The 14,918-nt window shown below is 35.2% G+C and overlaps 1 protein-coding gene across 2 annotated transcripts in view; it reads right to left on the reverse strand.

Moving 5' to 3' along the window:
- Window positions 1–4,268: 4,268 nt before the first annotated feature.
- The window catches only part of yem (yemanuclein), a 33,905-nt gene continuing 23,255 nt past the window's right edge, over window positions 4,269–14,918 (reverse strand). Inside the window, exons 13-17 of one of the 2 annotated variants that reach the window (XR_015822115.1) lie at window positions 12,623–14,525; window positions 11,536–11,608; window positions 8,468–8,552; window positions 7,144–7,196; window positions 4,269–5,897 (exon numbers count right to left, since the gene is read on the reverse strand). Coding sequence is in view for 1 of the 2 variants with exons in the window: in XM_088225230.1 (XP_088081356.1) it covers window positions 5,884–5,897; window positions 7,144–7,196; window positions 8,468–8,552; window positions 11,548–11,608; window positions 12,623–14,525 (2,116 nt within the window). In the remaining variant the exon portion in view is untranslated. The remainder of the gene's footprint in view (window positions 5,898–7,143; window positions 7,197–8,467; window positions 8,553–11,535; window positions 11,609–12,622; window positions 14,526–14,918) is intronic. The other variant, XM_088225230.1, reaches the window with a different exon arrangement.

Here is a 14,918-nt window from a genome sequence, read left to right on the forward strand (position 1 = left end):
AATGTCAAACAAACTATGTTTAGTGTAAAACTTAAGGACAAGGAACTGGATCTTGTGGATACTACTGAATTTTTGGGCATAAAATTAGATTTTAAGCTTCAATGGAGTCCACATATAGCAGATTTATCAAACAGTATTAGTTCTGCAGCGTACGCTGTCAAAAAGGTACGACATCTTACTGATTTAGAAACAGCTAGATTGGTCTATTTCAGTTACTTCCACAGCGTTATGTCTCATGGTATACTGCTGTGGGGAAGTTCTGCAGATATTCATTCTGTTTTTGTGCTGTAGAAGAGAGCTGTTTGAGCAATTTACAATATGAATATCAGAGAATCGCTTAGAGACAAGATTAAAAAAAATAATATATTGTCAGTCACATGTCAACATATTTATGAAAACTTGATCTATGTGCATAAAAATATTCGTGATTTTAAGAGGAAGAGAGATTTCCACAGGTTTAACACGAGAAATAAAGATATGCTAGTTGTGCCCACTACTAGACTGCAAAAAATGAATAATTATTTTGCCTTAAGCTGCATACGATTCTTTAGAATTTTTTAACAAGGTACCTCTTGAAAATCAGGATTTGCCCACAATTTTTAAAAAATATTTTGTCAAGCACAGGCCGTTTGGAAAGAGCTACTATAGAGTCGAAGAATATTTGCAGGACATAACAGTTTGGCATTAGATTCGTGTTTATTGATTTTATTTTATTGATTTTAGTTTGCTGATTTAAATTTATTCGTTTGTTAAGTTTAATTGACTAATTGTTGAATCTATACTACTACTACTACACTACCACTCACTGTTTGACAGTTCAAAGGTGTTCTGGATATTCATTTACATAGGTTTTTAGCAGTGTTTACTGAATATTTTTACAAATCCGAGTATGGAGAGTTCAACTACTATACAAGTTTTCATTTAGTTCGCACTAAAAACCACTAATTTATTGTGGATAACTTATATAGCGCCATTTTCGTAATAAAATACCTCAAGGGCGCTTTACATGGTGATTCTACTGTTAAGTTAATTTAATTGAAGCTTTAAATTTGTAATTTGATTAAATTAATTTAATAGGTTAAAATATTGTCTAAAACCAGCAAATACCATATGTAACATTTCATTTCATATTTAAATATACATACAATTTTTATAAAATTTTCATACAGTGCACTTAAAGTATATCCATGATTTTGTATCATTAAAATACATAAAAACAATGGTAAAATTGTGGTATTCAGTTTAAACGCTCTCCTGAAAAATTGCTGTCACATTTGAGGTATTTAAAATGAGGTCTTCAATTGTTTTGCTAATTTTGGCAAATACGTAACAATTGTCTTAGCAAAAAATTATGTTGGTAATAGTATTATTACTTTTTTCCGTGGATGTTTCCACAATGGTTTGAAATACAGATATTTTGAATTACCCGAAAACGAGACGTCTCACGCCCTATGCAAAAAAAACGGCACGTATTACATTACCGTGCCATACCATTGTACGCAGTGTTTATTAGAAGCCCACTCGGCTGGCATGATGTGCAAGCCATTTTGTATGTGCTCTTTTTTAAACGTGAAAATTATGAATGAAAACTAGTTTTTTATGCATTGATAGTTGTATCATTGGAATCATAAAACTCCAATCTAATACTTTGTAATAATATTTTATCATTTAACTAAAAACTTTTTATGTGCACGGAAATATAAGGCAAGATGTTCCCACCAGATTACAGTTAACATTGCGGTTTCACGCATCAGCGACGGAATCTTTTTTTAAATCCAAAGTCAAAGTAACCGATCCTACAATTTGCCAGACAATCAATAAATGTGATTGGGAAAAGGACTTTAATGGTAATGTTTTTTCTGTTCAAAGAAAATTACAACAACTAGTAATAGTTCTACATTATCTCTGATTACAACTTTAAAAATATTTTTTGTTGACAGACACCCAAAACAAAGTTTGTATTTCACAACAAAGAATGAAATTTCAATTAGTACATTGAGCACAGAAATAAATAAGGCCCTGTTTACTATCATCTGATAAAAAAACTAATCTGGTGATTTAAGAAAATTACATTTATTACAAGGTAAATAAAAACAGGCAGTATTCTTTTATCACTTAATAGATATTAAAAAATTGAAATATTTGATTAGGTATATATATTTTTAAGCCAAATTTACTGTATTTTTTAAAAACAGTTAACCCTTTCAGACATGATTTGAATCCTGTAGATATAAAAATACTTTGTGCTTTATATGTACTAAAGGATTTGTTTGAAAATTTTCGATATTTAAAAAAATTCTTTAATACATTTTTAAACACTGGGGGCTTGAGCCCATATTGGTGCATATATTGCTGGAAAATATCAATGGCCTAAGGCACACATGTGCAGAAGTGCAAGTAACCTGCTTTTTTAATGAAAATGTTTTTCAGAAACAAATTCGTTATAGGGACTAAGAGCCGTTAGTTTTTTAATTATTGCTATTTTTACTCTAAATAATGAGGTTTTCTGATACTCCAGCGGTATTTTTGGTAGATTAAAATCATAAGTAATATGTTAACAGAACGCTTTTTAGAATCCTCTACCAAAAAATTCAATTGATAGTTACGAGGTATTGCAGTATCACCAACGATATGTTAAGTACAGCCAGTAATTAAAAAATAAACTCGCTGCTTTTTGATTTCGGAAGGTAGGTGAGTAAATAAATCTTGAATTACAAGTATATTTGAATGAACACTGGTCTGAAAGGGTTAAATTGTTTGACAGCAGTAAATTAGTGATTTATTTTATCTATGGCATTATTTATCTAAGGCCCGATCATGAGTGATGAGAATCAATCATAGTGATTATCATTGAAAAGGGGTATTTTGTCACAAAAATACTATTCTATTGTTTAGTCCTTTTACAAAGCTAAAAAAAATAATTCTTATTACTTTTGAATCTTCATTCATAGTATGCAATTGAAAATCTCCTACTGGAGCATAAATTCATCAAAACATATACACCGGAATCTCTTTTTACATAGTGGATACGTTCTACCCAGTACCGAATAAAAAAAGTATACTAAAAAAACAAGTGCTAGGTCATAGTGGAGAGCATTTTGCAGCGCGGCACGGGCGTGGTGAACTCAAATGAATGGTAATAACTAGTGTCAGGAAAGACGCTGTAGCGCAGTTGTTTAGATGGCTAACTGTGAAACTGTCATCATAGGTTTGATTCCCGCCAGTTTCCAGGGAAATCCAAGAAAGATTTTTTCTCAATGAGCAAGTTTAGTGGTGTTTAAAAAAAAGATTTGTTAATAGACCATTAAACTAAGCCAAAAAAATTTTGTATCGTATTATCAGTGCTATGATTTTTTTTACATTTTGTATTTCTGAAATTACTTTGCGTGTGATGGAGACATCTTGAGCGTGCTGAAACTTGAGAAAGTTCTTTTCTTCTTGGTCAGTTCTTCCGATTGGTCGAATGTAAGAAAACATTTTTATATCCAATTTCCAGTGGGGCTGAACTTCCTCATTGATCTGGGTGTTGTGCTGAATTTTTCACAACTTCCTTCCACATACTTTCTTTTCCACCCGTTGGCAAACCTCTAAAATAGAGGCTGAGCAGGTTATTCCTTAAATACCGTACCGCGCCCACGCCGCACCGCAAAACGCTCGCCACTATGGCCAAGCAATGACAATGGTGGATAGGTTTTAAAAAAAAAAAGAAATAATTAGCTATTTATTGTACCTTAATTTTATTAAAATATATAACAACAAAATACTTTAAAAAATCACAACAAAGATTATTTAGAATCACCCTTTCCATTCCAAAAATGAATAGTATAATTTATTTATATTACTATTTAATTATTTTTTGTTGTTGTAACGTGTAAAAAGAGGTTTCGGCGTATTCCAGGATGGAATTCAAATAACAACGTTATACATTGCAATTATTAGGGTAATGCTTTCCATGGTACAATGATTATATAATATTTTAAATATTCAAATAGAAGTTTCTAAGATTCACACTATGCAAAAATTTATAGTACAAATACAGATTCACAATTTTTAAAACCACTGTTTTAAATTTTAATTAATAAATATGAAATAGTTCTAATCAGCAGATTTGTGAACACAATGGTACATACAAATTTGAATAATATAATAAGAGTTTAAAAAAATACAGTAAAAGAAAAGAAAAACATCTTAGTTATATAAAAGTAATAATCGGATCAATTCGTGAATATTAAAAAAAAAACATATCTTACAAAGATCATATTTAAACATTTTTTAGAATAAAATGACTAGCGTTACAAGAAATTTTAATACATACATAATTTTTACAAATTTTTCTTCACGCGATACTTCCAAAGGCAATGCGCAACAATACTTATCACAAAAAATATACAAGTGACTAAAAATACAGCACGGGAAGCTTCCCACCCCTCAGTAACTAGACGCCGGGATAATTAATAATAATGGAGATACGATAGTTGTAAATGAAATTAAGGATATTTGAAAAATATAGAGTTGTTGTTACTGTCCTTCTAGCAAGTATAGAAAGCCTGGAGCTATTATAGGACAAAATACACACGGCTATATAGTTTGGATAAAGGGCTAGAAATTGATATTTCCAAGACCAAATGCATGGTTATTCGGAAAAAGCCACCAACTTTCCCAATGGCTTAAAAATTGGACCGCAGGTTATTGAGAAAGTCGATCAATATAAATATTTAGGATGCTGGCTGAATGATAAGTGGAATCACTCGCAAGAGATCAAAGCCAGAATAGAGATGGCGTGAGACTGCTTTTTCAGGATGCGTGACTTTAATTTAGACCTCTGAATTGTACGATGTTAGGTCTTCTCAGTACTTTTTTACGGCGTTACCATAAAGGCATGAGATTAAGAGTCATTCTACAGGGAAGGATTGAAGGAAGACGCGGTGCAGGTAGAAGGCGCATCCCTGGGCTAAAGAACTTGCGTGACTGGTTCCGTTGCAGCACTCAGCCCTTGTTCAAGGCAGCTGCCAACAAAGTAAGAATTGCTGCGATGATTTCCAGCCTCCACCGGGGAGATGAAAGATAAGAAGAAGGCTTCTCTGAGGAACAGTTCCTATAATGTCTGCTTACAAGGGCATGGTCTAAGCTCACCCAAAGAAAGAACAGGTGATCTGGTCAAGATGTAAATATATTATTTTGGTATGTATTTAAGTGATTCAGAGAATAAAACAAAATTTTACAATTTTCAGAGCTGTGAACATGTAAATTATTTTAATAGGTTTGACATCTAAACTAATGAAAGTTGCTAGTGTCTGACACGCACAGTATGAGACCGCCTTTGTAGTCACGATTACAAGACTGGCATCTAAGGCGTAAGAATGATCATTTTAATTTGTTTCCGGCTACGCCAGCTATAGTCGTTAGTCCAAAAGACATTGGCAGTGAGAGGACAGCTATAGCCTACGTGAAACTGAAGTAATTATATGGTAGGAGATATTGCATCCCTATAAAAACAGTCAGCAACAAAAGTGTCCCAAGTATATTAGTCAAATAAGATTTAATTCGAACCATTAAGCACGGTCCAACTGGATCCTACGAGTAAAAAGTGTGGGTGCGTACAAGCGATGGGAACGATGACAATTTGTCGATTACATCGCAATTGGCGTCCTAGTAATGTGGATGGATGGAGAGCTTCCCACAGCCCGAACACTACGGGAGCGATACTAAACCTAGGCAAGGCTTTATTAGATAAACCTACGGGAGTATGATGATATAATATGTGTCTCTATATATGTATATGTACACGCGAGGCCAACAATTCGGTTACTCGAAGCGCTGCGTTTTCACTTTGTTGTGGTACAATTGGGATAACATTAGGGCCGACATTGTCGGCAGCGACTGTCAATGGAGAGAGCCTGAAACAAGGAATGAAACAGGTATTGAATTTTAGAATTTAAACATTTTAAATTTAACTCTGATTTCAGTAGTATTTGCTATATAAATACATATTTAACTATTAGAAATTATCTGTTGATATTGTTGATTCCCCTTCGTGCTGCTGCGGATATAACACATCTGTTGTCTGGTCCCTTTCCCCAATTACACGATCAGTCGGAATAATCGGCGCGCGTGCATGAGAAGATTTATGAATGTAGAGGAAGCGAAATCTGTATGCAAAGATAGAGTGATGTGGCGTTCTATCCTCTCTGCCTACCCTTACGGAGAAACGGTGTGATGGTTTGTTGTTGGTGACACCGAGAGGTTAAACTGCAAACAAATGCGCATATGGCCAAATTTTTGAAAACTCAGAGGAAGTAATAAAAAATGAAGCCACTTCGGAAAGATACATTGACTTTCTGTAGACCTTAGTAATAATTTTTTATTTAAAATAATTAAGGAACGGACTTAGACCCGTGAAAAATAATTGTTGTACAATATATATATATACTAGGAAAAAAGCTTTGTACGTATAAGCAAAGCAATAAATATCCGGAACAGGAAAAAAAAAACTTTTTAAAGGCCTTGAATTTTTTTTGGAAGCCACCAGATCTTTATATTCGACAAGACCTATAACAGGGCCACGGATAGTAGTGAAGAGCTTCATTCGATAATCATAGTTTTCATCAAAAAATAAATTTGAGCCGATGGACGAGGCCGTAGTCGTGATAGAACGTGAACTTTGATAAAAAAAATTGAATAATTAGCAAACGTTGTTGAAGCGTGTATCTCTCTCTATGGCATAGACTGACATTTAAAACTGTGAAAGAATTTCGAAGCTAACTTCACTCCTATTCGAGAAATGTCAAAAACAAAATACGTCGTCCCTATTGAAAAACCCTTTAGTTATTGAGGAAGAGCCTAGAACTGGTAATTCCGGCAGGGAAAAGATCCACCTCTCTCGGTAGGCTGTTCATCAGACTAATTGTCCTCCCCACAGTCATCACCAACGGTATGTCTACTTGTATATAAAATAAAATAAAATTTTTAAAAAAGCCCCGTGGTGTAATGACCTAGATGCATGTCCGCGGGGAGGGGTCCGGGTTCGATTCCTGGCGATATTGAAATAAATAAATAAGGTTTTTCTCAAGCCTGCGTGTTCCGGCACTAATATTGGGTAAAAAAAAAAAACTAAATTAGATTAATATGAAAAAGTAGAAATACCTGTAGTTAAGTTGTGAGACGATGAAGTTTCTATAAAGTGGGATTGCTTTTTTCTGAAAATAGACAACAAATTAATCATCAGGAGACATTAGTATATTTTATTTTATTGGTGTTCACGCCTTTACACCATAAATGCCTTTATATAAACATTTAACAATACACAACAAAATAATATATACAAATTCATTTTAGGGAAAAAAAAAACAATGTTTTGAGAATGTCCAAATGTTTGTAGACCGGTTGGATATCCTCCCTAGGGAGTTATTTAGATCTAAATTTGTTGCGACAGAGAAGGAAAACATTTTTGAGAAGGGAATATGGAAGTCTAGGCATTGACAGGGATTATGACCTGTCATTGGCTGGTTTAAAACTCTGATTAAAGCAATATGCCTCTGAAATCTGGGTTATGACAAAGAACAATGTTTGAGTATGTCCAAATGCTTGCAGACTGGGTGGATTTCTTCCCTAGGGAGTTATTCATATTTAAATTTATTGCAACAGAGAGAATCTCAAAAATATTTTAAGTTAATAATATGTATTCTTGCTCATACTGATCATCGTGGTTTCGGATGTGTTCGGAGTTTAATAAACATCCTGTATATTGGAAAATTGTTTTCAAGCGTTGCCTAGTAGGTGATTTGGTTCAGTCGGATGAATCTCACCCGCGTGATATAGGTTTCAGCTCTTTTACTTCACAAAAGTCAACAGATAGAAGAGTTGAGGAATTGTGGATGTTTAAACATGCGCAGAATGGTGAATGTTATACAGTGTGTAAAGTGGCCACTTAAACCAGCCAATGACGGGTCATAAGCCCTGTAAATTCCTAGACTTCTATATTCCCTTCTATAAAATGTAATTTATCTCTCTTGTAATATATTAAATTAAATCATTTGAAAATGCATTTTTGTTTTTTTGTTTTTCTTAAGTCAAATTTAAGTTACGGTGCAGATATCACGAGCAGCTTTGGCAGCTTTATTCCCTTGATTGAATGCGAATAGTACAGGGTGTCCAAAATGCTCACTTTTGTCTACTTGACATTCCATTTTGAAGGCTTGAATTAAAAAATAATAATATATAGAACCTAAAAGCAAACACAATATCTTGTAGAGCAGAAATGACGTGTAACGAAACTCTACAAGATACTGTGCACAATATCTTGTAAGCTCCTGAAGTCACCGCGACCTGTGAAGATCTATTGTGACGGGTCATATTCTTATATAACAACTGTTGGTAAACAAAAAAAATCCTAAATAAATAAAAATCGTTGCTCATTTTTAAATTTGGAAAGAAATAGACAGAACTTATTTTAACAAAATATACTTACAACAAGGCATCATTGGAGACAAATGGTTTGTTGTTGAACAGAGTAGGGTTACTTTCTGTGGAAAATGAGCCCCCTCGAAAAACAGCTGAAAAATTCAAAATATAACAAACTGTTCAAACGAAAGTTAGCTCAAGTGGTATATAACATTTATATTTAAAGTTTAGATACGTTGATCAAAATGAACTGGAAAAAAATTACCAATAATAATTTATACAGTAAAACCCCTGTTTTACGTATTTCAAGGGAGCAGCAAAAAAGAGTTAAACTGAGGAAAACGCTAAAGCGAGGAAATGAAAAACTGCAGAAAAAATTGTAAAAACATGTTTAAATAGTTTTATGTAGGTACTTGGTCTTAAAAACACAAAAATAAAAATTTGAATTTGCATAAAATGCATACAATGATTTTTTCTTGGAAGCAGGATCACCTGGGGAGGGAGAACAAAAAGAGAAGTCGACTGCCGCATACACCGAGCGAGGCTTGCGTTTAACAAAAAATCAAAGATTTTTGAGTCAAATAATATCAAACTAAAACTCCGCAAGCAACTTGCCAAGACATATGTATGGAGCATATTGATGTACGGTTGTGAGACATGGTGCCTTACCGAAAGAGATAAAAAAAAAACTAGAGGTCTTCAAGATGTGGTCCTACAGAAAAATATTAGGAATTTGCTGGAGAGACCACATCACTAATGACGAGGTTCTCAATAGAATCGTAGAAGGTAGGCACCTAATCAAAACCATCTCAGAGAGGCGAGCCCGATGGATCGGCCACATTATGCGCCATGAGGGTCTCCTACACGACATCATAGAGGGAATGGCTGAGGGGACAAATTATAGAGGGCGCCCCCGACGGGAATATTCAGAGCAAGTGTGCGAAGATTTTAACTGCGCCTCTTATGTCGAGCTGAAGAGGGCTGCAGAAAATAGAGACCAATGGAGGACGAGATGCAGAACTTTGCTGCAAACCAATCCCCAAGATTGAGATTGCAAAGAAGATTTTGTTCCTAAATATTGGGAAGATTTATTTATATGGTATCACTTTTTTTAGTGCCACAGAAATTCAACTGTGATTTACATCGCGGCAAAACTGTTGCACACATTTATGATAACTGTTTAAACAATCTTTTTTCCAAATTATGTTTATAACTTAAAATAATATTTCTAGTACCTAATTTTTAAACTTTCTGCATCGTAATTTATTGGTGTAAAGACTAAATTCTTCACGCGTCGGCCGCATGTCACAATTTTGTAAAATGTCAAAATAGACACTTCAACAAAATGGTCAATTACACTGCACCTACTTTGAATTTAGTTTGAGACAACAATTTACACATTTTTTTATTTACCTTGATTTTATTCACCTTTTGGACAAACGCGGCGGTGCGCGGCTCGGTGCCTTTTGACAGATTGAACGAGATTTGAAATAATTTCAACATAAAACCGGGGTGATGAAAAACGAAAAAAATTCAAATTGGGGGGATATTTGAATAAGAATTTATGGAAGAGAATGGGATCTAAATGTTTCGCCGTAAAAAGCGGGAAAACGTAAAATTAAAGATCGTAAAAATGAGGTTTTACCCCAGTCTTACGCTTAAAAAAAAATCGGAATTTATTTGATGTGTCAAAAAAGCCAAAATTATGTCGTAATAATGATGCTGCGGCCCGCGTGCCACCGCGTGTGCCATGCGAATGAAGAATAAAAAACAGGTAAACAACTAATAAAGGATAAATTATTGTCTTAACATAAATTCAAAGCAGGTGCAGTGTAATTGACCTTTTTGTTTAAGTGTTCCTAGTTCCTATTAACCTTTAGGGTTAGTCTTAGTTTTCATTTGAACAAAAACGTCACATTGACTTGTACAAATCGTGATACACAGTTGACAAACGTTTAAAAACATAACAATATAAATATTTAAAGTTATAAAAAAGATGGGTTAAAAAGCCGCGAACTATATGAAAGTTGTTTTTAGTGATGCCATAGAAAAAAAAGTGACACCGTATAAATAAAATTTCCCAACATTTAGGGGAAAAAATATTTTATGTGAATTCAAAATTCGATTTTAGTTTTTTTACATTTACACATAAAATAATTTTAACATGCTGTTTTTAAATCAAATAAAAAACAGATTACATAATATTGTCAATTTCCACCTTATCGCCGGTTTTTACAATTTTTCTGAAAGAATATGTACACTATAGTATAGCAAATAATATTTTTTTATGTTATTCCTATTTTTTCCATACATTTTTCATTTCCTCACTTTAGCGTTTTCCTCAGTTTTACACTTTTTTTCATGCTCCCTTGAAAAACGTAAAAAGGGGGTTTTACTGTATAATCTAATCATATTGCATGATCAAAAAAAAAAAAAAATGAAAATGAAATTTATGGTAAAGTTTCTCTGGACTCGGACAGTGAAAAGTAGATCTCGGGATCGATTAAGTTGGCCACCCATGTAATACAGGACACTCATTATCGTCTTTTACATTAACTGAACGAAGTTCTGCATTGGTAAATTAAATCATCAACATGAAGGTAAGAAGATCGGTCTTACGCTTCAGGAGGCTTATGTACATTGTAAAACCACCATTTGAAACAAATATTTTATGTCAGCATTACCGGGAACCGAACCAGGGACCTCAAGTACGGTAGGCGAACATGCCAATTATTACACTACGAGACGGACTAATCTCTTTTCGATTTACCTTTTCAGGATTTTTGACAGAGTAGCCGTTGAGCCAACAACACTCTACCAGGGTTCTGGTTGTATCTCACACACAGAACAGCAATCTTCATCTTCGCGCACACGGGGAAGATACTACATTAAAATGGTATTCAAATTTTTGATACAAAAATCCTGTGTGACACGATTTTTTATTTTACAACCCTTAAATGCGATTCGACAGCAGGAAGAGATTAGGAAGAAGTGATATTATAATACGGTGCAGTGTAATGAATAAACATCCAATGGTGGGTTATTCAGCGGTGAGAAATAAAATAGTAAAAACGGTGCAAGAGAAAGTGTTAGAAAGTGAATAAAGAAAATAAAAAATAAAAAAACCAACATTACAATTTTACTAACTATTGCTGGCGTCCTCGTACGACCGCTGGGGAAGACTTTCGGGAGAACACATTTGGAAATCCTGCAAGAAATATACATTTTATTAATACACACATTCCTACATACACATAATAAGGACGATTAACACTTCTAACATAAATTTAAACTATAAAAAAATAGGGTCTAGATTTCTAACTGCCCATGCGCTCGGTAGATGCAAGATGGGTCATAAGTATGTTGCATTATGCGGAGATTGTGGGCGTTTATTATATCGACAATGCATGAGGTGCATTTGAAATGTGCGAGGAATAGTTCTAAACACCTCTACATCGAAAATTGAAAAAAAATTATGTGTGATTGTAATTTTACAGAGAAAAATAACTTTAAATTTGTCTCGGTAATTTGTTGCAAACTCCACTATAAATTATTTAAAAAATAACAGCCATTCGACAGGTGAATGAACATTAAAATTTTGCTAAGAACATACAGTAGGACTAAAATATTTACAACCAAACTATTATTCTTACAAAAAAAGTAAAAATACATAATTCCATTAAAAAGGGTTTGAACTAAAATTTTTGAAAACAATTGTTGAAGGAATAATTTAACCTAGAATTTAAGAAAAATACCAAGATATTTGTGTTATTTAAAACGATTCTTTTAAAAAATAAAAATTTAAGATTTTGCATCCATCAAATTTTTATTTGATCCTTAAACCATTAGAATAAATTTTACTTTAATACTTTGTCTTTATACGAGTACAAATGTACCAAAGTTCGGTCTAAATATCAAGTGGCATAATCTGCCGGTCGAAAAGTAATTACATTTTAGCACATAAAACATTAAGGTGTATTTTTTACGAGAAATACCATAGAAAATTATTGTTTTTATCTAATGCTCATTTACGCGAAGTGATATATTCTGCACATTTTAGAAAAGTTTCGCTACACAATTAAATATTTGTAAGATTACCATGTCCAAGAAAACATTTCCAAAATGCAATTCTGGGTGGTACTAAACTTATTGGTTAACTGTAACTCAAAACTAAGTCATTATTCTTCGATGTAAAAAATAAATGAATACGTCATTTACACACCTGAAGACTTTTGAGATCTTGCATAACGGTGTTGACATCCAAATCTTGTTCCAACGCCGCTTCTTTCTCATCAAAGGTCGGCTTCACGTCGCTGACGGGGGCCTCGTGAATTCGCTCCGTAAACCTATCAGACTTTGACAAGAAGTTGTCTTTAATTACACTAACGGCCTCGCACTTGACCCCGGGGGGCACGGTCCTACCTTCCGACGGCTGGTAGGGCTCCACGTCGCCGAACATGTCCAATTTGTATTTCTTGGCCTCCGGTTCTTCGGGGTCGGGAGTTTTACGCGGATAAATAAGAACGGAATCAGATTTACCGTGAATAACTGAAGGAGGATTGATTTCAGGATGGTCTTTAGTGTGCATAGATTTGAGGATATTTTTAACCGAGTAAGAGTCATTTACTATGTTTTTAATGGAGAAGTCACTTTTGGCGGATTCAAACGATTTATCGTGCAACATCTTGTACTGCTTTTCGACTTCTTGCCTTATGTTTTCTCTTCTTCTGGCGTCATCATCCCGGAGGACGGATTTGCTGTGCGATTGTCGGTCGTCGATGACTTCGACGCAGTCGTCGCTGCTGCTGTCATCTAGACTCAAAACATTCTGTTGGCCGGCTTTGGAGGCAGTCGAAGGGTCTCCAAAATTAAGTTTTTGAGCACTGGAGCCTTCTCTATGAGTATTGGAGTTATCTTTCATTGCGTCGTATTTCTTTTGTATCCTGTGTTGCTTGAGAACATAGGAGTTGTGCGGGCTAGAACTGGACATCGGGGCGTGGTCCGATTGTTTAGAAACCGGGGAAACGTTTAACGGCACCTGGGTTCTATCGTGATGCGGGGATTTGTAAATTTCATTATGATATTTATTTGCGTGGTTCTTGACGTCGGGTGATTTGTGATAATTTGATTGGGAATTGCTAGAAGGTCTATGATGGTGAGAAGTGTGATCAGTCTTATACTTTGGTTTGACAAATATATCATTATTGACGACATGGGACGATTTGTACTCATCGTTAGTTAATTTTTGATCGCTACTTCCCAAGTACGCCTTGGAGAGCATGGGTAGCGGTGATGACGGATGGTTGGATTTAGAGATTAGATCTAATCCCGAAGACATGTTGGGCAGTTTGGCAGAGGAACCCTTTTCTGAGGAGCGATCCGAGTGCGACTTCATCTTGTGCACATCCTTTCCACTGTCTTTACTCGGCAAATCGTGGGTATTTTTCCCGGAAATAATTTTTGCGATGGTGTTCTTGTCGAACAAGGCATTCGCCGACTTGACTTTAATGGAACCGGGTTGCTGGGAGTTCGGAGAAATGGAAGTATTGATTTCCACCGTTTTGACCGGAGGATTGGGCGTGATGGTGACAGAGTTGCTGACTTTAGCGGGAGCTTGCGACAGTTTGTTGGAGTCTTTATTGTTTCCCGTCACCGGAGTTATAGTAAGGGAACTATTGCTATTGGGGTGAATGTATTTATCAGTCTTTGGCGGGGAAGAAGACTTCTCCGTTTCAGTTTTCTTCTGGAAGACACTGGTCACCGAGATGGACACGTTGTCGCCTATCTTGGGAGACGGCGAGCAGCCGTCGCCGTGAACTTTGAAGGACTTGTTTTTGTCAAGGTCTGCGGGACTATGGGACTGATTATTTTCCGAGGGTTCGATATCGGTGTCCTTGATGTCGGTGCCTATGCAGATGGAGTGCGTAGGGGGGCGAGGGCGGGGCTGCAGGGGGGCGGGCGTCTCCGGGTCGCTGATGCTCTTTTCGGGTGGCTGCGTGAACTTGGCGGGCTCTGCGGAGCCGAGCTTGCTGCTGCCAGACTTGTTGAGGGAACTCTGAGGAGAGTTGCCCATCTGCTTCAATTCGGCATTCTTGTGCAGTTTGGGTTTTGGAGTTTTGCCAAGTCTGAAACAGGGAAAAACAAGGTAATGATTAAAGAGTAGAATGATTCATAGGTAATCTGTGAAATTTGTAATCTAATAAAAATCTTATCGAAACTTATTTGTAATTAGAACCTGCAACATGTGCAATCATCAATTTAATCATATTGATATTAATAACATAACATCACTTTAAAAAATAAATTCAAGTTATGATGTTGTGCCTTGAATTCGGAGGCCATATATATTTATATATGTGCGGCACTGTATGTAGGTACATTATACGAGTACACTGTACTGTTAGCTATATTCGCATTAACTTATTGTCTATGTAAGTTTAATACCGCGGAAGAATCATGTGTCAAAATGATTAGGAGGTACAAAAGACTTTGCAATTTAATAAAAAAAAAAAAAAATG

The sequence above is a fragment of the Micrasema longulum genome, unplaced genomic scaffold (genome assembly GCF_059751315.1).
Source record: "Micrasema longulum isolate JH-2025_06_02 unplaced genomic scaffold, ASM5975131v1 h1tg000340l, whole genome shotgun sequence".
Lineage (NCBI taxonomy): Eukaryota > Metazoa > Arthropoda > Insecta > Trichoptera > Brachycentridae > Micrasema > Micrasema longulum.